Source organism: Athene cunicularia (genome assembly GCF_003259725.1).
Source record: "Athene cunicularia isolate RWA chromosome 5 unlocalized genomic scaffold, athCun1 chr5_part2, whole genome shotgun sequence".
Taxonomy (NCBI): domain Eukaryota; kingdom Metazoa; phylum Chordata; class Aves; order Strigiformes; family Strigidae; genus Athene; species Athene cunicularia.
In genome coordinates this window covers 1,408,290-1,433,165 of record NW_020799102.1, presented here as the reverse complement: position 1 = coordinate 1,433,165, position 24,876 = coordinate 1,408,290, and the positions used below count along the sequence as shown (strand labels likewise).

Sequence of the window (24,876 nt, the reverse complement as noted above, 5' to 3'; positions counted from 1 at the left end):
AGCCACAGCTTCTCTGGGCAGCCTGTGCCAGGGCCTCACCCCCTCACAGGGAAGAATTTCTTCCTTAGATCTCATCTAAATCTCCCCTCTGTCAGTTTAAACCCATTACCCCTTGTCTTGTCCCTCCCCCCCTTTCCTGTAGCCCCTTTCAGTCCTGGGAGGCTGCTCTAAGGTCTCCCCAGAGCCTTCTCTTCTCCAGCTGAACCCCCAACTCTCTCAGCCTGTCCTCACAGAGGAGGGGATCCAGCCCCCCCAAGCATCTTCGTGGCCTCCTCTGGCCCCACTCGAGCAGGTCCGTGTCCTTCTGCTGTTGGTGCCCCCAGAGCTGGACCCAGCACTGCAGGGGGGTCTCCCAAGAGCGGGGCAGAGGGGGAGAATCCCCCCCTCACCCTGCTGCCCACACTGCTCTGGGTGCAGCCCAGCACAGGGGTGGCTTTCTGGGCTGCCAGCTCACATTGCTGGCTCACAGGCAGCTTTCCACCCACCAATGCCCCCAAGTCCTCCTTCTGCTGCCCAGCCCCTCTCTGCCCAGCTCTCTGCTGCCTGCAGAGCTATCTCTGGACTTGACAAGTGGTTTGGGTTTTCCAGCTTTCTTGTGTTTGAGGTCAGTACCAGGCTGTGATCCTCTAAAGGTCCAACACAATCGGGGTTGGCTTTTCCCCCCCCCACCTGGCCCTCTTCCAGCTAAACTAACCCTTGGGGTTGCTTACAACCCCACAGCAAATTCCTCCACTTCTGACACAAATCTCATGTCTGGGGGTTCTTTCGTACAAGCACAGTCCTGGCGTTGCCCTTTGACTTGCTTATCCCCAAACTCGCTTGTTTTATCCAAACTTGGAGCACTGAGAGGAACGTCTTGGCCCTGTGACCGAAGGCAGACACAAGAGACCCCTAATTTCATAATTTTTAAGCTCAGCTCCTGTTTCAGGGGAAGGGAGGGGAAAAGCCTGGATCCTGCCTGCTCATAACCAGCCCTTGGGTAAGGTTTGGGGGTTCTGGGGGGCCAACAGCTGTCCCCCACAGCAAGGGTTGGTGGGCAGATGCTGCCCTGGGGCCCAGCTGGGCTCTGCCTGCAGGATGTCAGCAGGAACCCAGGATTTGGGGGCGTTTGGGGCTGTTTGCCAGAAAGCTGGTGCTACGGGGGCAGGATGGGCAGCGAGGTGGGTGCTTGAATGATTTGAGCAGAGGGGGTGGAAAAAAAGTGTGAATGAGCCATTTATTCCTGAATAAAGATAACATGGTTGTGGTACCCCCAGCTGGCAGCAATTTTCCTTTCTGCTTATCCCTCTTCCCTGCCTGACCTTCACTTTGGGACAAGGCTGTGATTTCTCTGTGGCATGTCCCCCTGACACAGGCGCTGCTCTGGCTCTTTGCCCTGTGTACGCCCAGCACCGCTCACCGACGCGCAGATTTTCTTCTCCCATGCTCCGGCTCTCCCTCCTCACCTTCCCCTCCCCAAGCCCCCGTGTCCCATCTGCTGCTGTGCCAGCTGGTGCCATCCCTGCCGCAGGGCCAGGGCACGAGCCAAGCGCTGCTCGGAGCTGAGACAGGCACAGGCCGGGCTGGCCCACGACTGGGGCTGCAAAGGGTGTTTTGGAAGGATGAGGTTTGCTGAAGAGGTTTTTTTTGAAAGGTGTTCATAGCCGGGATGAACACGGACTGAAGTCTGGGGGAAAATCTGATTCTTAGCCACCTCATCTAGCACTTGGGAAGAGACAGAAACGTGCTGGGCTACGTCACAGCCCCTGCAATCTGCTGCATGGACACGCCAGCTGCCCTCGCTCCGAGCAGGGCTGGGAGGGGTGCTGGAGTGGGAGAAGGGAGCTGGAGGCACCCGCTTCCTTAGTCACCCTCCCCTGAGGAAAGCCTCCTCCTCTTTTCAGCTCCTCTCATGTTCTTGCTCACACACATTTATCTTTTTACTGTAGCAAGGAAAAATGTCCCAGCAGCAGCCAACTGCTTTAGGTGTTCCAGTGCCCATCTGCTGGCATTCCCAGCCTCTCTGGGCCCCTCCATGCCTTCAGCAGCAAGGATAAGGGGGACCAGCAAAGCTGCTCTCTGTCTTCCAGCTCTGCAGTTTAGGGGGGCCCAGCCCCTCTTTATTTAGGCACTCCTGCTCCAAGGTGTCCACCACCCAAACCCAGATCACCCGTGTTCCTTGTGGGCTCAGCACAGCCCTGGAGCTTTAATAGCATCTTTGGTTTATGGAGCCTGACCTGTGACTTCAAGGTTAAAAAAGCAGCATTCGGGTCCTTCATCACTTCTCCTTGTCTCTCTTTTTGCTCTTTCTCTGGCTGGTCAGTTCGTTGAGCTTCTTGTCCAGGCGCCGCTGGAGCTGGGCTCTCCTGGCCGGGTCCAGGGACTTGTCTTTGGAGCCGCTCCCAGGGTAGAGAACCCCCTCCCTGCTGATCCTCTGCCGTGCGTGGGCCTTGGCCTTGGCCCCGCAGCCGTGAACCTGGTGGGGAGAGAACGGACACTGCTGGTAGCCGGCAAACGGGGCAGCCATCGCCTATGGGGGAATCAGGTGATTTTATTTCAGAGCCTTCGATTCCTCTTCTACCTGCTTTGCACCCCCTGACACCATTTCCTATTTATTTACTGCTCCTCTAACAAAAACCAAAATATAATCTTTCTCCTGGAATCTGTGCAGCACGTAAATCATCCTGGTGGATGGTTTAAGCGCCTCCTTCCAAAACTCTCAACATCTGGGGAAAACTTGCCCTCGTCGTGTGAGCAGCCAGATCTTTTACAGTGAGAGAGAAATGAAACCAAGCTCTCTGCTAACATGGTAAGATCTGAGGGGAAAAGGAGTGAAATAGGGAAGGTGGCTTGGGAAATAAGAAGAGGCTTTTTCAGCCATCTATCTGCTTCCTTAATGTAATTAAATCTGTCTTCTGTACTGGAATTAAAAAAAGCTTCATACTATTCTGTACAGGCAAACCCTTTCCCAAACTGGGCTGTGCTGAAGCCCAGCCCATGTTTAAGATGCATTAAGCCAAGTTCAACACCACCCTGGACCATCTCCACCAGGCCCAGGTGAGAGATCCTAAAAGTTTACCCCTCCTGCTTGATCCCTCCCAGAGTCCCTCGATGTCTTCCTGACCTAAGCTGATCTGGGGAGCCCAGTGCCATGATTCCGCTCCCGTCCCTGCCAGGGCGGGCAGTTGGTGGCCAGGACCAGTGGGGCCAGCCCCTGGCATGTGGCTCCGAGCCAGGACTGGCCGCAGATGACGGGTCCCCAGAGCAGCGCTGAACTGCGTCAGCAGGTGCTGGAGCATCAGCCGGTGGGGTTTGGGGCAGCAGCTGGGGACTGCTGAAGGGGAGTGGGAGCCCTTTCTGGCCAGCCCTCTGAGAGGGCTCCAGGTCCGTGCCAGCCCCGCTCAGGGCCAGGCACGGGTAGGAGGTCCCAGGCTACTTCACATCGAAGCCTGGTAATGTCTAGAAAAAGGGCTGAACTTTAAAAAGCAAGAAAAACTCCTTAATGTGGATTTTACCCTTCCAGTTGTTTCTCACTGGAGTCCTCATTCCAATTCAGCAGGGAGAGGCAATTCTGCAGGAAATAAATTTCTATCCCAACTGGATTGTGAATGACCATAAATACAACTATTCTTTGCCATGGAAACAGATAGTACTTGACAAGGGGAAAATCTATGCCGGGGATTTACAGGCCAGCTCCCCAGGCGCTGCTATGCTCCGGGAGGCTCTGCGCAGTGCAGTGGTGCCCGGGTGCTGCAGGAAGGGCACCATGGCCCAGGGCGATGCAGCTGAAGGGAAAATCATCCTCTCTCAGCCCAGTACTCATCACTGCCACCCCCCAGCCACGTCAGCTCTGCCCGCAGGACTCGAACCCCAAGGCCAACCACAAAACATCATGGTGACAACCCTGGAGGCTTAAACTTCCCCGACAGCCTCTGCAACCTGGGCAGGAAGATGAAGCCTGACTCCAGTTTAACCTCGGTGTCCTTCCTTCCCCGCTGGAAGGGGCAAGGGCTGTCAAGCAGCTGGGGAGGAAGCTGCTGGATCTGTGGCCATCACTGCGCTGCTCCCACGGAGGAGCAGGAGGCTGCACGGCTGCCAAGATGCCTGCTCAGAGCCCCCAGCACAAGAAGGCAGAGCAGAGGCAGCTGAGGGCCGGCTGGCCCTTGGCTCCAGATGGGAGCTGGCGCTGAGGCTGCACAGCGTGGAGAGACGCCGCTCCCAGCCAGGGAGGCACTTAGGGAAATGCCTCATCGCTACCCGGGCACGACTGCTGCTCCGTGCGGGCCTGAGCCTTGGCCTATCCCGGGTGGCAGAGGGAACCTGCAAAAAGCCAGGAATCATGTGCCCAGGCTCCCCCAGGCTGCTGCTGTAAGCTTGTGCCTCTGCATTTCTCCTCTCTGCCTCATTTTATCTGCACCACCTGGGAATGTAAGTGCCAGAGGATGGTGAAGAAGGCCACAAAGCAAGCGGGGAAAAAAAGGAAAAGCTCTCAGGAGGAGACACGCAGAGCCCACGTGTCAGCACCTGGCAGCCCTTTGTACCTGCAGCTCTAGCAAAAGCTCTGACAGAGGGTTCTGCTTTCAACTCCCTGTGAGGAAATCCTGCCTGGGGAGCTCAGAGGGCAGAAGTCCCACGTAAAGCCAGTGCTGCTTGGCACATCCTGCTGCTCTCCAGCCCCCTCAGGGCCCAAGCCCTGGCGGTTGCCCAGCCCCACGCGTACCTCCGGGATGTGGTGGCTGAGGCAGTAGCGGCTGTTGCAGTGCAGGCAGAGCTGTCCCAGGGTTGTTACACTGGCTTTGCAGCGGGGGAAGCTGCAGGTGGTGTCAGCTTTAACGGCAGCAGAAATCAGAGCGTCGATATCCTCTTCTGCAACGCTGTCTGCCCCACTCTTAACTGCTGCCTTTCCTGGGGAGAAGAGAGGGGCCATTGAACTACCTGCTTAGAAGGTGGGAACAAACCCGAGTGACCCGCGGCTCCAGCCTGGGCTAGTGAGAAGCAGTGTGGGGCCAGTGAGTCACTGTTTGCAGCGACTGGGCTTTCAGCCCCCACGAGACCCCTCGTACCAGTAAACTCTGGGCTGTGCTCACAGGTGCTCCTGCACAGCAGCCTGGGTGCGTCCCTCAGCTGGAAGGGGCTGGGGAAGAGGATGGGACCATGTCCGGCAAGGAGGACGGCAGCTCCTGGCTCTGTTTTCCCTGGCCTCTGTGTTTAGGAGGCAGCCACATCCTTTAGTATGGGCCAGGTACTCCTCTTAGTCCCTGTCCCTACACTTGGGAGCCTCCCATCTAACTCCTGAGCCTCTCTTCCTGGGAAAGAGTCCCCCGTGTTTTTCTTTCGACTTAAGATATGTGCCCTCAGGCCTCCAAAACCCCCCTCCCAGAAGCTGCAGCCATCTGATGCATGGCCCTGCCAGTTCTCCCATCTCTGCAGTGACAAGCATGAGAGCTTTCCAAGAGCCCCATTCCATATTCCACGCCCACAGACAAATCCCAAGGCCTGGAGGTGAAAACATGGGGATTAAGTAGCAGGATCCATTCAAGGAAGACCATTAATTGGGCTGGTTATGAAGAGAGTGACCTACCTTTGGCTTCGGTTTTGTCTTTTTTCCTGCTGCTGCATGGAAGGCCGGTGCTGAGCTCCTGAGCCTTCTTGGCTGCCTCCTCCCGTCTGGCTTCCTCCCTCCGGACTCTCTCCAGGTGCAGGGTTTTCAGGTCCAGTTTCCCTGAGCCTTCGCTGCTTCCTCCTGGCTCAGCGGGGCTGGGGGTTTCTCCGCTGGGACGCTGTGGCTGAGGAATGGGGAGCTGCTGGCTGGGGAGGGTGGCTGTGGGTCGCGACGGCTCGGCAGGCTCTTTCTTGCGAACGCTGACGAACCGGTCCCGGCCCTCCCCAGTGCTCCAGTGCTGCAGCCTGTAGTCCTCCGCCGTCAGGTGAACCAGCATCCGATCGTGGGAACTGAGGGACGGGGGGAAATCCAGCTGCACCTCGTCACTCTCCAGGAAGGCCGCCAGCACAGCCTTGAACTTCTCAGCACCGTCTTTTGTCCCTGGGCTCTCACTCCCAGGTCCACTGGTGCTGGGAGAGAAATGCGCTTCTGGCTTCCGACACGCTGCTTCGGCCGCTGCTGCTGCTTTGAGCTTCCTCCCCGCCGGCAGCTGCAGTTTGGGGCCAGGTGCTGCAGGGAGCTTTGCCCCTCGCTGCCGCTCACCACGGCCCTCCTGAGCATAGCATTCGGGCGCGAGGTTGTCGAGGTACTCGAAGGCTGTGCGCACCTCCCCGTGCCCACTGAAATAATCCACCAGCCGCTTCAGAAAGGCCTGGGAGGTGACGGTGTGGGTGTCACAGATGATGGCCACATGGCGCCGGGCGCGGGTCACCGCCACGTTTATCCTCCGCTCTTCCGACAGAAAGCCCACCTCACCTGCGAGAAAGAAACCGAGGGGTGTAGGGCTGTGGATGTGGGGTTGGCTTCAGGTCTAGATTTGGCCCAAACAATCAAAGGGTGGCTTGGCCAAAGGGTGGGAGTCGGTGTTTACTGGGCTCTGGTCCCTGGCTCTCACTGGTACCTTCGTCTTCTGCCTCTTGTTTCACTCCCTACAAGCTCGAGTGAGGGCCCCGCACCGAGCTCCCAGGGGCAGGAGCGGGGGCGACACAGAGAGGAGAAATATTCTCCTGGGTGGCCCATGGCACATGATCAGGCTGGGACCTGGGGCAGACACAGTCCAGAGGTTCACCTTGTGACAGAAGAGGAACCACAGGTAAAGAAATACACACCTGGTCCTGTACTGCTCCCCCCATCTGCCCCCAAACTCTTGGTGGGTTTAGAGTAATAATCGTTTAGGCAACTCTGCAAGGTTTGCTTCTGCTCCCTGGCTCTTCTCTCAGAGCCAAGCAGTAAGAGCTAGCAAATGCCAAGATGACTCAGGATCAGCTAGCAAGAAGGGGAGTGTGGGCGGCTTTTGAGTTTCCAGCTCCTGGGGATAAGAGGAGAAGAAATGAGTCTCGGCCGGCATGGTGACCGGCCTGGCTCTGTTTCCACCTTGCCTGACCATGGCTGAGTAGTCGTTTGCATGGCCTTTGAGGAACAGGGTGGGGGGATCTCCTCCCTGTGCTCTGCAGCTCAGAGAACCAGTTCCACTTTCTTTGATGTGGTTTTGCCTGACTGTGGGCGCAAGTCCAGCTCTCCTGATCTGCCAAGGGGGTTTGCTGCTGGACCGGGAATGGCTGCAGAGGGTCAGGCACTGCTGGTCCAGGTCCCAGCCTCCTCTGAACAGAGAAATGCAGCTGCAAGAGGGCACAGATTTCTCCCAGGGCTCTCGGAGGGTGCTACCGGCAGCTCTTCTTGCACACCAGAGCCTGTGCCCAGACACCAAGAGAAGCTGCCTTGTGCCACCCGGACAGGGAGCGATCCCTGCACCCCACCTGATCTCTGGCTGCTGGCTGTGCCCAGGCCGGGGGCCACACACCTTCCTGGGGACACCAGCTCCCACTCAGCCAAGGCGAGGTGAGTCACTCACGAACAAGGACTATTCTTAGCTCTGTCCCCCACCTCCATTCTCCCCCCAGTGCTGCTTTTCTTGCTCTAGGCTTTCCTGTAAAAAAAACCAAACAAACAACCCTCTCCTTCCACGAATCCTTTCCCCCTTTTTCCCCTTGTAGACACTCCCAGCACACAGGCAGTGTTTCCCCTTCAGCAGCGTTAGCAGCAAGGGCAGCACGGCAGGGGACGCATCCCAGGGTTTGAAAAGGGCAGTGATCCACGGGGGGGGGAAAGAGGTGCCTCCCGCAGTGGGCCTGTTCACACCCTTTCCTTGAGCTGGCGCCCACAGAACCCTCCAACACGGGCCGACAGCTCTGCTGGAGGAGCCTCACAGCTCCAGGGCAGCAGCTTTTTTCCAGCTATTAACTTTTGCTGCCGCTGCTGATAGGAAAGAACATGATTTTCCGCTCTAAATTTTGCTCCCAAAAGAAGTGTTTTCTGTGCATGACTTTTAACGCCAGCTCCTGCTTGCTTTCTTTGGGGAAGTGACCCAAAATAGGCTCCAAACCAAAGAAATAAGCGCCCTGAATTTTCCCCTTCTGTGAGAAGTGTCCAGCATGCCAGTAAATGTGGTGTTAATGTGCAGTGCTATTCTTAAGACCCGGTTTAAATAATTTCTGAGGCCTCGATAGCCAGGAAACCTTCAAACTAAGCAATCCTGGCTTCCTTTTTACCTGCTGCCTAGCATGGGAGCCTTCCTCTGCAACCCTGAAAGAAAATCTACTTGTTCATTACAAAAAAAAAAAAGGCCAAAAAGGAAGGTTCTTGCCAGTAAATTCATTCAGAGCAGAGTGCTAGAGACCATCAGAACTGCAATTAAACTGCAGCACTTGGCATGTTGCTGAGCGACCTCTGAGCAATCACACAGTTCCCATTTCTTCCCCATTCCCCACAGAGTAACTCTCCGGCAGTGAACTCTTACCTCTCCTGTTGGATCTGACAAATGACAGGATCACTGCCTCCTTCTCCCTTCCCTGGAAACCATCCACTGACTTAACTTCCAGCTCTGGGTACCTGTGGCAAAGGTGCTCTCTTAGCATGTCCACCTGAAAAACATGTGGTAGTTACCTTTTAAAGAAAAGCACAAGGTGAAAAGGATTTAAATGGCTTTGTTTTGGTAAAGTCCCTTCCTCTCAAACCCCCAAAGAAGAGCGCTCACATCTCCTGAAAGTCAAACACCGACTCCCGAGGCTGGGAGTGGAAAATACCTGTCTAACACCTCTTCCCTCCATGGCCTCAAGCTGCTTAAACATGGCGAAGGTGACCACTAATGTTGATCAGAGTTTGGCTCCACTGACTTCCACCCTTGTCGCTCTGAGGATGCCCGGGTATCTCTCCTGAAGATGCCAAGCTCTGAATCCACCCCCGTGCATTTGCTCCACCCGCATGCAGAAAGAGAGGGGGGATGCCAGTGGAGGGGGGGCTCACCTGGAGGTTGTAGGGGGCCACAACAGCGATGTCTCTTGCCTTCACACCAGCTTCCACCAAGGCCTGGATGTGCAAACCAGCCAGCTGCACCTCCCCTAGGGCAGAAAGCAGAAGGGGATGGGAGCAGGCTGGCAGGTGGAGGCCGAAGCCACCAGCTTGAACATGCTGCGGCTTGGAGAAATCACCCACCTCCCCTTGGGTGGCAAGGAAAGGCTCTGGAAAGCCCTGCCTGTGGTCCAGCCTTGCACAGGGACAGCGATTCCCAGCCTCCTGCTTGGCTAGACAGCAACGTGCTACCCAGCCTGGCTCCCAGGGCTGCACAGAGCTTACGTCTTGCCTTTCCAAGTCACCAGCTCACCCAGGCTTAGGAAGAGGTTTCTGAACAGCACTTGGCTTTCTCTGGCCTTCCCATATTAACCCAAGAGATCACTGATAATCCAGGCAACAGTGGATTCTCCCTCTGAAGCGAGACCCTACACCTCACTAAAAATTCAATTCTCTGCGCTGCGACTGAAAAAACTCCACCTTTCCTTTTTAGTCTGCTGTTTCAAGTCCCCATATTTCTAAAGCCCCCTGACCAAATAAGCAAGCTTTACGCTCAGAACCACGTGCTCAGACCTTCTGGAGACTACAGGCAGTTTGCCATAACCAACTAGCTATCCAGGGCAACGGCTGGTTCAGGGAGATCTAATGACGGTAAGTTAAACACAAATGCAAACTGCTTCACTGGTTTATTGGCTGGACTGACATCACCCTCCGTTTTGCAGCAAAACACAGGTATACAAGTCAAGAATCTGCAGTATGCTGCTCCAAAAGGCTGCCACACAAATTCTGGGAGACGTGCATCTAATCCCCTGCTCAAAGCCCTGAGTTATCTTAGACAAGTCTTGGCTCTCCATGTGGGGATGGATGAGAGCCTGTCTCTGGTGAGCAGGGCCACAGGGATGGGTGTATGGAAAAACAAGAGGCACTTCAATGCTGGTGGACTTTCAAACAAAAGAAGACAAAAGATATTTAAACTGGTAAAAACTGTCCTTGTATTTTACAGTCCATTTTCCCTGTCTTGCCAGAGAGGGGCTTGAAGCCTCAGAAATCTGTTGCTGGCATGAGATCCGCATTGGTGAGCAGAGAGGAAAATAAATGAATCCCTGAAGCAGGCAGTCACGTTGCCAAATAAGCTTTCTGGATATGTGAGAGCAAATGGCTGGGAAAGCCTGTGGCTTGGCCATTGGGCAAACTGCGGGCAGCAGCCAGGCAGGCAGGGGTGGCTGTGGATGAGGTGGCATGGCCATAATGAAACCTATTTTTTAAGTCAAAAACCATCAGGAAACTCAGTCTCCTAAGAAAACCCATGGAGAAGAGCTATACAGGCCTTCACGACAGCAGCAGAGGACTGGGAGGCCATTCTGAGCCACATCTAGAGCCTCTCTTGTGCCCTGCCTGACATTATTTGCCTGTCAACTCGTGTGAAGCATCTGTCACAGGGACCCACAGCGCACAGAAATGTCTCTGCAAGGGGACAGGGCAGCCAGAGTGGCCACCCACAAGCTGCACGCTGTCATCACAGCCCTGTGGCCACTCTGCCAAGGTTCAGAGCCCTTTGAATTTGAGGATTTTCAGAGGAAATGATCTCTCAGATAAGCTCCTGGGACCCCACCTTCCCACCGCTACCTGCTCTGCAGGGGGACACACATCTCTGGGTCATGGCTCAGCTGGTGCAGTAGCCAAGCCCATGGGAGGCCGAGGACCTCAGACAATCAATTCTGCCCAATAAAATTTTCTGAACAACGGTACCTGGATTCCCCTTAGACTGTTCATCTTCCACTTCCAGCTCAAACAGGCCACAGCCAGCAGTGTCTATAAGCAATAAGGGAATTGAGGTCTCTTCTGTAGAGGTGACACCCGGCAGGTCCCTGCACAAGGGATTAGGGAAAGGGCCAGTTAACAACGCTGAAGTTATGCCAAAGGGATGATCAGCTGTGTTATTGCTTACTCCCCCCAACAACACTGCAAGGACAGAGGGAAAACAGCTGGGTATCACTTTCAACCATGGGATTGCCACTTAAATGCTCTCCCAAAACACAAATGAAGAGCTGAGGGTCCTGGAGAGTCTCACTGGGGCCAGCCAGCAGCACCGAGGGCTTTCTCGCTGGCTATGCTACACAGCCTGGTTATTGCAAGGCAAGGGCACGGCGTGTGGCTGTCAGTGTCTCGCTTCAGAGGTCTCAAACAGGAACGATATGCAGACCTAGGGAGATGTGGCAGCTACTCTCAGTTCTTCGTGGTGTTCCGAGGGGAAAGGAGTGCCTGAAGTATTACCAGAGATCTGACAGCAGTGCTGTCAGGCAAGAGAAGAAAGCGCTGCACAAGGAACCACAGAGGAATTGGGATTTCACATAATTTCTACATCTAAAGCATCTGCATTCAAAAAAAATAATATTAATAAACCATATTTTAACACCCAGGAAAGTTGCTGGCTGAATTCAAAGCCTAGGAAGGGGATGGGCAATGGAGGACAGGGACAGAAAGCCTGGAGATGGCAGGAGTGCTCTGGAACAAGACACGTTACTGTATATCATGTACAGACCACGGAGAGCTGTGACTCCACAGGGTCTGCAAATAAACAAGGCAGATGGCAAGCTGTCACAAAGGAGGATTACCTCCAAATGGCAGGCAGGGAGGTGAGGGCAAAGGCAGTTTCCATTCAAGACAAGTCCCCAGCTGCAGCCTCGCCTTCCCACTGCATGTCTGCCCCCCTGTGTTTGTATGCCACCGACTACCCTCGTCTCCCGTGGACATTACTTAATCTATTGACAGCAAAAGTCTCCTCTCTTGACTGAAACTCATTTTTCTCCTGTCTGAAGCTACTGCTGTTGTAACGCACAGCCGGAAAGGTACAGAGATCCATGCAGCTAGGAGAGGGGGCCAAAGCTCCTGCGAAAGAGCCCAGGATGTGCCTTCCCCAGTCCTACGGCGAAGCAGGGCCTGAAGGAAGAGCCTTTCCCCTGGCTCTGGGGACTGGCTGCCTCGCCCAACCACTGGACTCAAACACAGGCACAAGGTACCTTCCCCATTCCCATGGACCGCAGGGACCAGCAACCAACTTTACTTTCCATGATCTCCCCGGAATGGGGCCACCCCAGTGTTTCCTCCCCTGGGGAGGGTACCACACGTTTACCTCCCTCTCTGCACCACCAAACCTACCAGGCTTCCCACCTCCTTTACACCTGCTCCACTTACTGTCCTACCGCTGGCCATGTCTGTGCAGACACAAGACTTTGAGCAAAAGCCAGGTTCTCCATGCAGATAATCCTGATTCTTTGCCTACTCACAGCAGCCACAGAAAGGCCTTGCAGCACCTCTCAGTGCCACGAAAAGTCCTGACCCCGGGAGTATCGCTTCAGAGAAGTAATTATCTACATAAATCTTTGGGGTGAGGAAAGAATTCATGTTCTGCTAAGGCAGCAGTATTGCAGCAGAACCAGCTGTGACTCTGGAGAAAGATGCTGGGTGCTTGCTTTCAGGAGGAAGGGAAGGCACTGCTCCCACCGGCTGCAGACTGCCCCAAGCTGCAGAGGCAGATTTTTGCTCCTGGGGAGGTTCTTGGTCTAAGATGACAAACCAGGTTGTCCCGGCAGCCAGCCGCTGGCTTCAGGCCCGGGGCACTGCCCTGGGGCACGCAGGCACCCTGGGCTAAGCCTGGCTGGGCGAGGGGCACAGCCTGGCCCAGGGCCATGCTGGCTCTGGAGCATCTTCCAGGCCTCAGCTAGCAGGGGGGTTCCCCCACATTCCTCATCAGCAAGGGGGTGTTAATCCAAAAAAACCTGCTAAGGGAAGGGACACCTGATACTGTACTCAGATAAAAACTGACAGCAGAAACAGCTGGTGATTTTCAAGCCAACTTCTCACTGACTGAGTCACAAACCTTGAATGTGAAAATACTGCTTGCAGCCTCCCTGACAATTCTGGAGATGTGTGGGGGCTTCTGATGTGCTTTGTCACCCATTTCAGAAGGGAAATTTGGGAAGGTTTTGCTCCCTTGGAAATACTCTGTCCCTGAAAGATACTGCAGGAAACCAAAGTGCCCTTTTTTGAGAAAAAATGGTGCTGCAGAAATCTCTGACAGATCACAGACCAAGCGGTCCCAAGTGCCTCCAGCGCCAGAGTTGGTAAGGAAATATGAAGATGTTGTTCAGAGCAGAGCTGCACTTCTTTTCCCAAAGACCAATCTTGGTGCTTCAGGTAACAGAGACAACACTTGCATCAGCAGTGCTGTTCAGGGCAAGGTTGTGGTGGGAGCGCAGCCTTACATCAGACATCAGGATTGCACCCTGGAGAGGCAGCAGGCTTTGCAAGCAGGCTTTGCTGGCTCCAAAACCCCCTGCCACAACCTGCAGCAGAAGGTGTTGGCACCTGGACATATGCCTCAGACTGGGACACGCTGATTCAAGCCTCACCTCTCAAAACAGCACCGAGGCCACTGTCAATTCAAGGCTAACGCTGGAGGTGTGGCAGGGGATCCACTCTGGATCACTCCAGTCGGGTTCTTCTTCTAAGGGAGCCAGTGCAATGCTTGCAGCAGAGAGAGACACCCCCCGCTCCTCACACTGTGCCTTGGGACTCCTCAGGTTCCTCATTCGTCACCCACCAGTCCTTGGGAAGGACGCAACAAAATGCTGCAGACCCAGAGTTTGGCACCAGCCTTCCTCTTCCCTAGGATGTTTCTGCTTAGAGCAGAGCTTTACCTAGAACTATCAGAGAATAAAACTTACGTTTTTCTTGCTCAGGTAAGGCACTAAGCAAACCATTTGGCCTAAGCCAACAAAACACACATCATTTTGTACTAGCAACCTAAACATGAGAAGATCACAGTGCAATCTCAAGCCCCTGCATTTCCTGGTCTTGTACAGAAGCACAGAAACTTTACAGGGGCCAGTGCCCGCGCTGCGGATTGCTGCATCCATGCGACATAGCAGCAGGGCTGCGGACTACCAGGTTTCATTAGGGGTTTAGAAGCCAGTGTCTGCAGGAAAAACCCTGAGCTGGGAACTAAGCTGCACTGTGGACTGGGCAGAAAGATGTTCACTCCTTCAGCCATAAAAATAAACCAGCTCAGCAGAGTAACAAAGTCACCTCATCAACTTTTCAACTGGTTTCCTATTTTAACGGTTTTGAGCCATTTTGCTTGGGGTTCTTCACTAGTTGCTGTTTTTAATTTCCAAAGTTAAATGGAAAAATAAGCATGGCAAGGAACAAGAACAATTAAGAAGAGGGGTTTCTTCTGGAATTAGATCCATATGGCTGAAACATTGCTGAATGAGTCCCGTCCAGCTCAGCTGAGCTCCTCCTGGCACCAATGAACCAGCCTTGCCTACTCTCACCTGTTGAACCCACCACACTCAGCCAAGATTTACATATATAAAAACAAATGTATATAATCCAAAGAGAGAATTCTGCATGACTTCTTGTTCCACAGGAAAAAAAGGACAAACCACCTCCCCACCCCTCCCAATTAATGTTTCATTGCTGAAATAAAGGATGAAACAGAAATGCTATCACAGGGCCAGGAGGAATGGAAAACTCCATCATCAGGAAGGGACAAACCCTGCACGTGGTGGGATGAAAAAGAATCTCTGCTGACATTGTGGTGAGGAGGGAGTCACTTACTTGAGCAAATGCTGGGCGACTGAAGGGTGAGCAGTGAGCCGGCCGCCGTACATCTCCATGGAAGCCCACTGCATGATGGCCTGGTGCATTCGGTACTGCACTGTCAGCATCCTCACAACCTTCTCGCCGTACCGCTCAGTGAGACGCTCCATCAGGCTGAGCGAGAGGCCCTTGGCAGCGGCCCTGCGTGGGAAGAGCCAGGAGTGGGGTCTGGGTGCCTGCTCTGACGTGGTGCTCTACGGCACCGCCGCAACCCTCCTCAGACCAATGACTCAGCCAGCACCTCCCTGCGGACGCAGCCCCATAGCTGAACGCAGCGCTGGCCGGTGCTAAGGGGGGTAAGTTGCAACGCCCCAGAGCACCTGCAGCTCCTGCTCTGGACCCCACTGAGCACCCTCATGCTGGGCTGGTTCACATCCCTGGCCTTCCCACTCTGCTCCCTGGGGTCCCAACAGGTGGGCGCTGGGAGCGGGAGAAGGCTGCGGGGCCACAAGTGTTAACTTTCAGCGTAGGCTCCCCCCAGCAGGGTGAAGCCCCTCAGGGACAGACTCCTGCCCTGCCCGGAGATGGGATCAGCTTGAACACACCCGGGCAGTGAGCTGCCCGCTTCCCTTTGCCGGGAGAAATGCCAAGGGGGTGCTGCCACTGCCATGCATCGGCTCTCCCCCCTGGCAGCAGTCCCAGCTCTGCTCAGTGGGGTTGGAATAAGTCAAGGGAGGATGCCCAAGAGCTCTGCTAACAAAGCCCTCTTCACCTGTAAACTCATCCCATCAGCATCCCCCGTCACGCTGCTCACCCCAAGCTGTGAACGCCGCATCTGTCAGTGTAACATCACACCGACATTACTGCCAGCTCAGCAATGGCCTCACAATCACCAAATGCATTAGTATCGGTGCTGGACCCCCAGTCCTGGCATGCTCAATGCCAACACAGACAGATCTTGCTGATGCTTCACCAAGACACTTGCTGCTCCAGTATTCTCATCACTCTGTGGCCACTCACCCCAGACTAATGCACTAAGGCATTTCAGTGCTTATTGCTTTATTACCCATTAGGAAAACCAACATGCCATCGCTCCTGGCAAAGGTCCTGTGCTTATATGTGTGACACAAATTAATAAAGCTCCTAATGAAATAAGCCTTTCAGGAGCCTAACTGCTTTCTCTCTGCTGTACAGAAAGGGTTTGTTAGAAGCATCACCTAACGGTACTGTCTGAGGAACAAGGATAAGAATCATTGTACTTGGATTTTGTGTTTTGAGTGTATCAGAGCATGAAGAGTTTTTTCATGCTGCATGTCCAGCACCTTTTACAATCCTGTGGTTCATGGTGAGGGGTTGCTACCAGAACACAATGATGAAACGATGGTAAGAGACCAGCTCAGGAATGATTTCTGTCAAGGCGAAGGGGCACAGCACACATCCCATTACTGCTGTGGGAAGCGCTGTGTTACACAGCCAGCGTCCTGCCTGCTGCACCGGCCAGCCCCACCACGCTAACAACGGGGCACTCAGCAAATACAGCAGGAAATGGGAAATTCACTGAAACTGCAGAAGAGAAAACTAAGGGTAGATCTTGCTGAGAAGTCAAGTCTCATTAGCCCTCCTTGCTAAATCACAGAATGCAGCACGTGGGGAAAAAACAGGCCATAAACTCTGAACTGCAACCACAGGACTTGGGAGACAGCGCTGCTTTTTGGAGGGCTGCTGTGACATTAAGGAGCCTTGGACACCACAGGCAGGCACAGCAGCCGGGAGGAGGGGGGCAGGTTTGCCATGAGGACATTGTGCTTGGTGCAGCAGAGCCCTCCAGCTGTGCTGCACATTTTGCTGCTGATCACAACCTGCGCTGAGGTTGGTCTTAAAGCCTTTACATCTTCCCAGCCCCGGCGCTGCGACTGGCGCAGCACAGACCCACTGAGAGAGCTCCTGCCGCTCCAGCTGAGCGTGAGGGAGAGAAGCAAGGGGCAGGTGGGCCTGTCAGAGGGGCACAGGGTTTTTGGGATGGGAAGAGGATTGGGTGGCATGAGAGGAAAGAGCAGGATGTGGGACTGAGGAGCTCATTCCAGTTATCAGAAATCAGCTTTTCTCCTTCCAGGCTCACAAATGAATGAGAAGGCACTGACAGCCCAATCCTCCCCGCTCTGCTCTGCCCCCGGGGGCATGCCAGAAGGTAGCCTTGATCCCCTGGGAAGGGAGCAGCTTTAACAGAGCTGTCTGCACTCAGGCACAAGCACCCATCTGAAACAGCCATTCCCTTTGGAACAGCCCTTCTTCCTGTGTGGCCAGGCAACAGGGGAACTCAGTGCACACCTCTCACTGAGCCTCTGCCTGTAGGGTGACCACTGCCACCGAGATAAAAATGCTTCTGGTTCCTTTCACCAGCCACCTCCTCCTGCCAGGTTAATAACAAAGCCAATCACACCCTAAACCAACTCCCAACAACAACTCCCAGGGCCAAGGGGGCCCCAGGAGCCTTTAACTGCCCTGACCAGCCTCACCTGGGTCCCACCCCCTGTCCACGGGCCTCATTTAAGCTCAGCTCTAGTCCCTCAGTCCCTGCCTGAGTTATGACTTAGCTCTGGCTGGGGAGGTCTAGGGACTGTAGATTTATATTGCAGGTTACCTTGATCCTGCCTTTAGTATTTTCCAAATAGATCTTGGGCTCCCATCACAGCTTTATTTCTCACCCATCTGCTGATGGGACCCTCCAGGCAGACCCCAGCCCTGGTTCAGAGCCCACAGGAGCTGCTGCTGAACCTCTCTGCCCACTGTGCTCACACCCCATGCGGCTGTTCCCAAGGATGTTGTTGCCTCTGCCCTTTGCTGCTGCCAGACACTGACTGCATAAATGCCATACAGTAACCCCTGTGAGAAGTGAGGGACACCACAATGAGATGACTTAAAAAGCTACAGCAGGTTTAGCAGCCTTACCAAACAAAGGTATGTCCCCTTTGCTTTTCTCCTTTACTCCCCTCTCTTGACTCACAAATTCTTGCAAATCTAAGAGCAAGCCTAAATCTGATTTTCACACAGAAGTGGCAGGAAAACCCTAGTGGTTTTTAGCCACAAATATTCACAGAATCATATGAATTCTGAAGTGTTTCTTGTAGTGATATACTACAAAGCAGGGGAAGGCATTAAGCCTCACAGCAAGCCTTAGAAATAGTGCTATTCTTTACACTAACAGCAGCTTCCACTGCAGGGATCTACATGAGGTTATATGTTGAATTAATAATGAGGATATTAAACTGCTTGTGAATTTTTCACCTGTTAATAAATTTCCTATTATTTTACGGCTCAATTCATTCCTACAATGGTTGATTTCTATGCCAACAAAATCATAAGAGCGCTGAGCAACGGTTTAAGTATCAATTGCTTTAGAGAAATTAAATTGGGACAGGAGGCTGGACAGACAGAATCATGCATCTACGCTCAGGAGCATCTACTTTGAAGTACCTAAAGTAAAACTAGGAAGGCTAAAATCACTGAAATAAGCCAACAGCAGCCAAGAGTTGCTGTTAACCTGATTTCGCCTTGCTTCATGTGCAGGAGAAGGTTGTACTTTGCTCGAATACACCTGCCCAGGCATGTGGGGTTCCAGGATAGATCCCAGTGAGGGAGGATGAGGTCCTGCTGCTCTGCAGAAGCAACGCTTTCCCCTCCAGCCTTTGGAAGAAACGCTGCACATCAGTGGTGACAGCTGCAGCCAACTGGAACCAAGTATTTCAAAGGTTTTTGTGCCCAGCTTTGTGTGAAATAGCCTTTATGGGCTGGGTGTGAGGAGTCAGACTGCCATGCAGATGTGAAGAACAATCTTTACTAGGGTGTATGGAAGGGAAGAGTTTCCCACAGTGGGATGGAGCTGTGCCCTCAGTCCTGTTATATCTTTTATTATTCATCCTCTGGATGGCTGATCTCCTCCCTGAGAGACAGAAGGAGATGTTGGTGTGACTGATCTCTGCTGTACACCAACGAATTCAGACAGCAAAGACTGGAGAAGGGTGTAATTGTGCTTCCCTACCTCAAGAACTCTGACTTAAACTCTTGAATGGCAAAACCAGGCTTTAATCCTTGCAAATATGATGGAGGAGGGTATCTTGTTCCTTCCAGCTGTGGAAAGAAAAAAAAAAAACCAAGGCCTTTTCTACCAGAGAAAACCCATGTCTGATCCTTGCTCTTCAGTGGTAAAGCTAAAGCAAATCCATGACATGGAAATCAGCTGACTACTGAGCATGGAGGACTAGTGCATGGATTTGTGATGGTGCAGGTGTGCAGACTGCCTGCCAACCAGCGGGATGGCAAAACACTCCCTGCTTGTCCAAGGAACTGATTAAGAGCAAGAGGTCTGAGAAGTGTCTGCAGATATCTGAGTGTAAAAACAAATTAATAAATCAGAGCCCTGATGTGGAGACAAATTAATTAGGATGTCAGAAAAGGATGGAATGAGGACTAAAATGAAAACAAGGAGAACAAATGTTCCTGTCAGACAGCAGAAAGTGTCTTGGCATCAAGATGCCCCCTGGGACCGGGCCAAAACTTGGCAGGAGGCTTGAAGCTGGTGTCTGTGAGCTTTGGAGGGGGCCACCAAGAGGGGAACAGCAGGACACTGGAGTTTGCCATTGCTGCGAGGTCCTTCAGGAGAAACACATCCAGCATGGACAAGAGGTAGGTGATGGTACTGTAAAGGGGTGTGGGGGGGTGCCCTCCGCATCCTGAGATAACTTCAGGTATGTCAAAAAGCAAGGAAGTAGAGCACCCTTCAGTCCCTCCACCACTCCCTTATCCTCACGTAGAAAAGATGATAATAACTGATAAATGCTGAATCCACAGAGAAAAAAAAGCAGGCAACAAAAGGTAGTTCTGCCAGACAGGGCCTGGCTCCCCGAGCTGAGCGCAAGCTGTGTGGAAGATGAGTTGTCTGATCGCACTTGCAGGATGGCTCCTACCAAGTATCAAAGTATTCCTGTTTAAGCAGGAAACCTCTGTTAAACAGGACTGACTTCACATACAGTAGTAGCAGACAATCCTTCTGTCAGCCCAAATTCATCCCAGCTAACTTTAGACCCTTCACTGAGGCCCCGAAAATAGGAGTCCACCCACTCCAGGTCTGCTGTCATCAATGGAGGAGAAGGCGAAGGTAGGTGGGAGGGTTTGAGTCCTCTGCATGAATCATCCCTGGAAACAGCTTATTGCCTTCCATTAACCACAGAGGAGCCAGCAGGTGATTCGGTGCCTTAATTAGATCTCTGGAAACACCTAACAAGATGGAGTTAGAAGGAATCTTGACTTTGTGTTGCATTTTGTAGCCTGCAGGGACTGTGAAAAGCACAAAGTGGTGCTCCCCAGCGTCTGTTTTATTTATATGGTGCAGGGGGACGGTGCTGGAGAGAGGAAAGCTGTGTTACGTGCCTTGCTGGAGGCAGCAAAGGCTCTACTTGGGCAGCAATTAACAAGGCCACAGTTCAGATCTGTAAGGAAAAGAGCTAAAAATTTTTAAAGGTGTTTATCTGAAAAGTAACTGGATGTCTCAAAAGAAGTTGTTCTAATTGATCTGAAATTGGTAGCTTTGCATTTAATTAGGAGGCTGTTGAGCCAAGCTGTCGGCTGCTCCAGCTAGCCCTCACTGCGCATCCACTCCATCCCAGTCTGCCTGGGGGGTTTACCAGACAACAAGCGAAAGAAACTCTTTTCCTTCTGCATTAAGCAGTTTGGCTTCCTACCAGGGTAACACACATCATCCCAGGTATTTTCCACAGGACAACTACTCTGCATTGTGCTATTTAAACCCTCTGCAGACTCCCAACACTCTGTCCAAGAGCCCTCTGCTCCACCAAGTCAGGGGCAATCTGCAAAGAGGAGAGGGAGGCTTTGCTACTCCCAGCCAGAGGCTCAGACTAGAGGGGAGGAGCTGGATTGGCACCTGTCTGATGACACCCACTCTCACCTCTGCATGCACAGTAATATGTACAGGGGACCCTTCTGCCATTAATATATGTTGGGCTGCTACCAAGGGCTCCCACTGAGATGAAAGGTAAAGCCATAAATAGCTCAAAAAGCTTTATTTTCCTCTTGGTTTCCTGCATTCTCAGTCCTCCAACAGTCAGCCACCTGAGCAATGGGCAAAGCCTGAAAATACCCAGTTGTGAATCATTTTACTCAACAAGATGTCAGCCTTTACAAGTGCAGGGAGAGCCAGGAAAGATGGACTGGCAGGCTGGGGTTGAAGACTTCTTGTGCAGCCCTAGAACCCACCCCAGGTTTCTGGCATGACATAGGATGAAACGAGGAGAGGACACCTCCTTCCCCCTTCATGCTGGTTATTCAGATTGTAACAGGGAACCCCCCTCATTATGAGCTGGAGTTTTCCAGTGCTAACATACTTCAGTAACAAATACAGAAAGCTGGGGTTTCTCCGGTTCCCTCATTTGTGGCTTCTCTTGTGGCTGGTTGAGTTCATCTGATGCCTTTCCTCCTAGTGCAGGAACAAACTCTGGTCTCGGCTTTGTTATCTATTTTTACGGACTTGAAGATCTCCCAGACATTCACACTTCGGTGGATTTGTTTCACCTTAGCTAATAGGTTTCAAAGAGTTACTTGGGGAACTGAGAGAAGACCAGCTGGCACAGAAGCAGCATTGTAGCAGTTTTGCCTTTCAGGCTAAACCAGAGACCTGCCCAGAGAGCAGTAGCATTTGAGAGCACAGCCCATAACTCTTCCAAGCAAACTGAAGTCAGCTCGGCTTTTTGCACTTTATCTTCCAAAAGGCAATTGTCTGGCAGGCTGCGCTCCGGTGACTGGTGTCTGACCAGCACCTGGGTCACGGACCTGCTGATGCCTTGAGCAATATATTTTGTTTTATGTAGCAAGCTTTTCAGATCATAATTTACTAGTAAGCCAGGCTGAGATATAAATCTGTTAATGCTATAGATTCTGACAGATTAGTCACAGTAAATAAACAGCGAGGCAAGAAGGGTAGGGGGTTCTGGACAGGCTTTTTGCAGCTCACCAGCCTAGATACCTCCACCAGGCAGTGGAGGAGTGTGCATATCACCTGCTGAGATCTGCAAAGCAACAAGCATTTGTCCATCTGATACTGGTAAAATGATAGAGCACATTAACGTTATCTGCACCATCTCTCAGCCACCTGCTGGGAGCTGCTGCCTCCCTTGGATTTTTCATTTCCCTTGTTCAAAATTCAAGTGAGATTATAGATGGGTATCTTGCTCATTGTTTTCTGGAAGCAGGAGAGAAAGATTATGAAGTCGGCCCTATTTCTGTGCTTCTGCACAATGACAGTTCAGTAATTCCAGATCTAGAGCTGGATAAACATGGGCCGGTTTATATTTTAAACTACCCAAAGGCTTCCCAGTACTATCTGGAGTATCCCCCTCGAAGCACAGGCAATTTACAGATCTTTTCACAAACTAATTGTTCATAATACACTTGCTGTAGTTATTGTGAGGTTTTATAATCATTGTGGTGTGTGTGATAATGCAGCATCTTGGTGGGCCAACTCCCACATTAATACATTAAATAAATGTGGAAGCAGAGAAGCAGAATTTAATGAAGGGAAGAGAAGACTTGGATTAAACAGAGTATGAGCCTGAATTCGTTCTCCAGAGCCTGCAGTCAGCAAAGAGGAGGTAAACCAGGCCACCATTCTTGCCAGGGGCAAGAAAACTGCATGCAGAAGAAGAGATCATCTTTCTTAAACATTTCACAGTTTATATACAAATACTGGTCAGTGAAAACAAAATTTGTGTCTCTGTTTTGGTCACCTTCTGTTTATTTACCATTTTACTAGTCTGAATGGCTGATATGTTTTAAACTGTTTTTTGAACAATTTTTCTAACACTTTGAAAATTACTTTGCATAACAGAGAGAAAAGAGGGAATTCAAACACAGCACTGCTAGATGCGTGGAATCAAAAAGATATCTCTGCTGATGACATGTCTCTCAGGAAAAACATCTGTCAAAATATCCACAGTTTTTGGGTAATCTGATAGTAATGCATAGTACAAGTATTTCTTCTCACTAAAGAGAGAAACCATAGCACACAATGCAAGCTCAAGGCACTGATTTCTCTGGAGCGGGGCATGCTGCGGGTGACCGGTGGAGGGATGCAGACCAGCACACTCCCATGGCAGCACCAGCCAGGCCAGCACCCTCGGATTTCATGCTGTTTCTCTGCCCTACAGCTCAGCAGCACCCACCCCTCGTGCGGAGGCCATGGCAGTCGAAGGTCCCTGGGCTGCTCCAGAGGTGTTTTGAGCAGAGCTGTTTCTGTGAGGCTGCAGAGCTGCTTTGGACATTCCCAGTGTCACAGATTTCCCTGAAACTCTCCAGAGTGACTTTCTGCTTGCTCTTCTGGCCTCCCTGCACTCACCCTCCCTGTCTGCTCTGCTTTTTCTGCAGAGGATCCTCTCTGGGGTGGGCACCCAACCCCTCAGGAAGTGTGGGACAAGGGTGAAGGCAATCTTGGGGAAGGCTGGGACTCCAGCTGCTAGACTATGGCCCTGATGCATCTTCAAGGACCTCTGCAAAAGGAGCTGAGCGGGTATTTCAAAGCAGGCAGCGACCTGCCCCTGACTGAGCAAGTATCCCCACTGCCAATGGCCAGGACTGGGTACAGAATCACCCTGTTTGAGGTTTGCTTTAGCAGCCCTACCGAGGTAATGCATGTAAGGTGTTTCCTACAAAATCAATCCTGTGCACAGACTCCAGCAGGGATGAGAACCTTGCAGGCAAGGGGCACACCCCTCTGAGAATCCCAGCAACTCCAGGGCAGGGCTGAAGGCTGCCTGTTGGATTTGTGCTGCTCTCCCTGTCTGCAAACTCAAACCCCTGCCAGCCCCAGCGCTGTTGCCAGCGGGCCCTCACCAGCACTAACAGTGACTCCCCGGTGCTGCACTGACTGCACACACTGTGCTGTTACATGGCTCGGCTGGCTGCAGGTAAAACAACCAACTGCCCTATGCTGTGAGCCCGCTCAGATGGAGCTGTGTCAGACTTTGAGCAGTGGCCATCAGTAAAACAGGCCTGAGGTAATTCTGGCAGTGAAAGCAAACCCGGCTCATGGGGGACACTGATAATCCACATTAATGAAATGTCTTGACTAACTTGAGGTATTCAGAGGCATTTGGCTGCATAAACAACAGGAGGACCCGGGACAACAAACCGCTCCTTACGTGTGAGAGATGATGGTGGGGGGAAGCTGTTTGTGATCCCCGGCCAGGATGCACTTTGGAGCCTTCAGCAGAGGGATCCAGCAACTGGCTTCCAGGGCCTGTGCACACTCGTCTATCACCACCAGATCAAAGTGATTTTCAGGAAGCAGCTTCAGTGGGCCCTCAGAGGAAGCACCTAATTAAAGGAGAAGGTGCACAGCTTAGCAAGGAGGCACAGGAGAGCAAGCAGCCTGGCTCTGAACCAGACCACACGTGCTTTTCTTGTGACTGAGGAAGGTGGGTAAAATGATGTTTCTTTGCAGAGATTTAGAAATCCAGCTCTGTAGCCCATGCCAAACACATATACATTTATACGTATATGTCAGAATTGTTTTTGCCAACTTCTGTTTGTCCTTTTCTGCCCTGGCATCTGGGCCCAAAAGCTTCCAAGTCTCTTTGAAAACAAGAGAGAAACCCAGATGACAAACAGAACAACATGCTCAAACACTTCATTCAGAGCAGGAGCAGAGCAGGAGCACTAATGAACACCCACTTCCTTCTGCCCTCAGATACAAACCAGACTTCCCACCAACCCAGACTGAAAGGATGGCAGACCTGAGGTTCATCCTGCCCAATACACCAAGGGACACCCTGAGAGGGACAGACCAGCTGAGCCCCAGACCGTGCTTCTCTGTCCTTCCTTGTGACAGCACAGGAGACTGTAAGCAGACAACCATGGTCAGAGTGGGCTTTTTACATCAGGCATCCATTTGTAGTGTCAAATAACCCTGGCACACGTCCTGCTGTAATCCGGGCATGAACTGATATTGATCAGAACAGGGAATCTCAGAGTGATCAGAAATATCACTGCAATTCAAAAGAAAAAGGGATGCAAAAGGAAGGGAGGAGGATTAAGAAGTCAGCATGACAGACAAGGCGACTTTTATTCTCAATTTATTGTTTTTTCAAACCCCTGTGCTCTTGCAGTGTAGCTCTGAAAGCAGCTCTGATTAGGGGTGATTTTGCTTTGCCACTGTAAATCCTGCTGCCTCTACAGCTTTGCACCAGTTCAGGTGTTACAGTTTGTCAACTGAGACA

General features: G+C 52.2%; 1 protein-coding gene across 1 annotated transcript in view; it reads right to left on the bottom strand.

Annotated features, from left to right (window-relative positions):
• Positions 1 to 580: 580 nt before the first annotated feature.
• The window catches only part of IGHMBP2 (immunoglobulin mu DNA binding protein 2), a 41,123-nt gene continuing 16,827 nt past the window's right edge, over positions 581 to 24,876 (bottom strand). Inside the window, exons 8-15 of the mRNA XM_026850434.1 lie at positions 23,800 to 23,974; positions 14,612 to 14,794; positions 10,739 to 10,857; positions 8,945 to 9,039; positions 8,439 to 8,562; positions 5,561 to 6,397; positions 4,700 to 4,884; positions 581 to 2,455 (exon numbers count right to left, since the gene is read on the bottom strand). Of these exons, the coding sequence (XP_026706235.1) occupies positions 2,258 to 2,455; positions 4,700 to 4,884; positions 5,561 to 6,397; positions 8,439 to 8,562; positions 8,945 to 9,039; positions 10,739 to 10,857; positions 14,612 to 14,794; positions 23,800 to 23,974 (1,916 nt within the window). The 3' untranslated portion in view covers positions 581 to 2,257. The remainder of the gene's footprint in view (positions 2,456 to 4,699; positions 4,885 to 5,560; positions 6,398 to 8,438; positions 8,563 to 8,944; positions 9,040 to 10,738; positions 10,858 to 14,611; positions 14,795 to 23,799; positions 23,975 to 24,876) is intronic.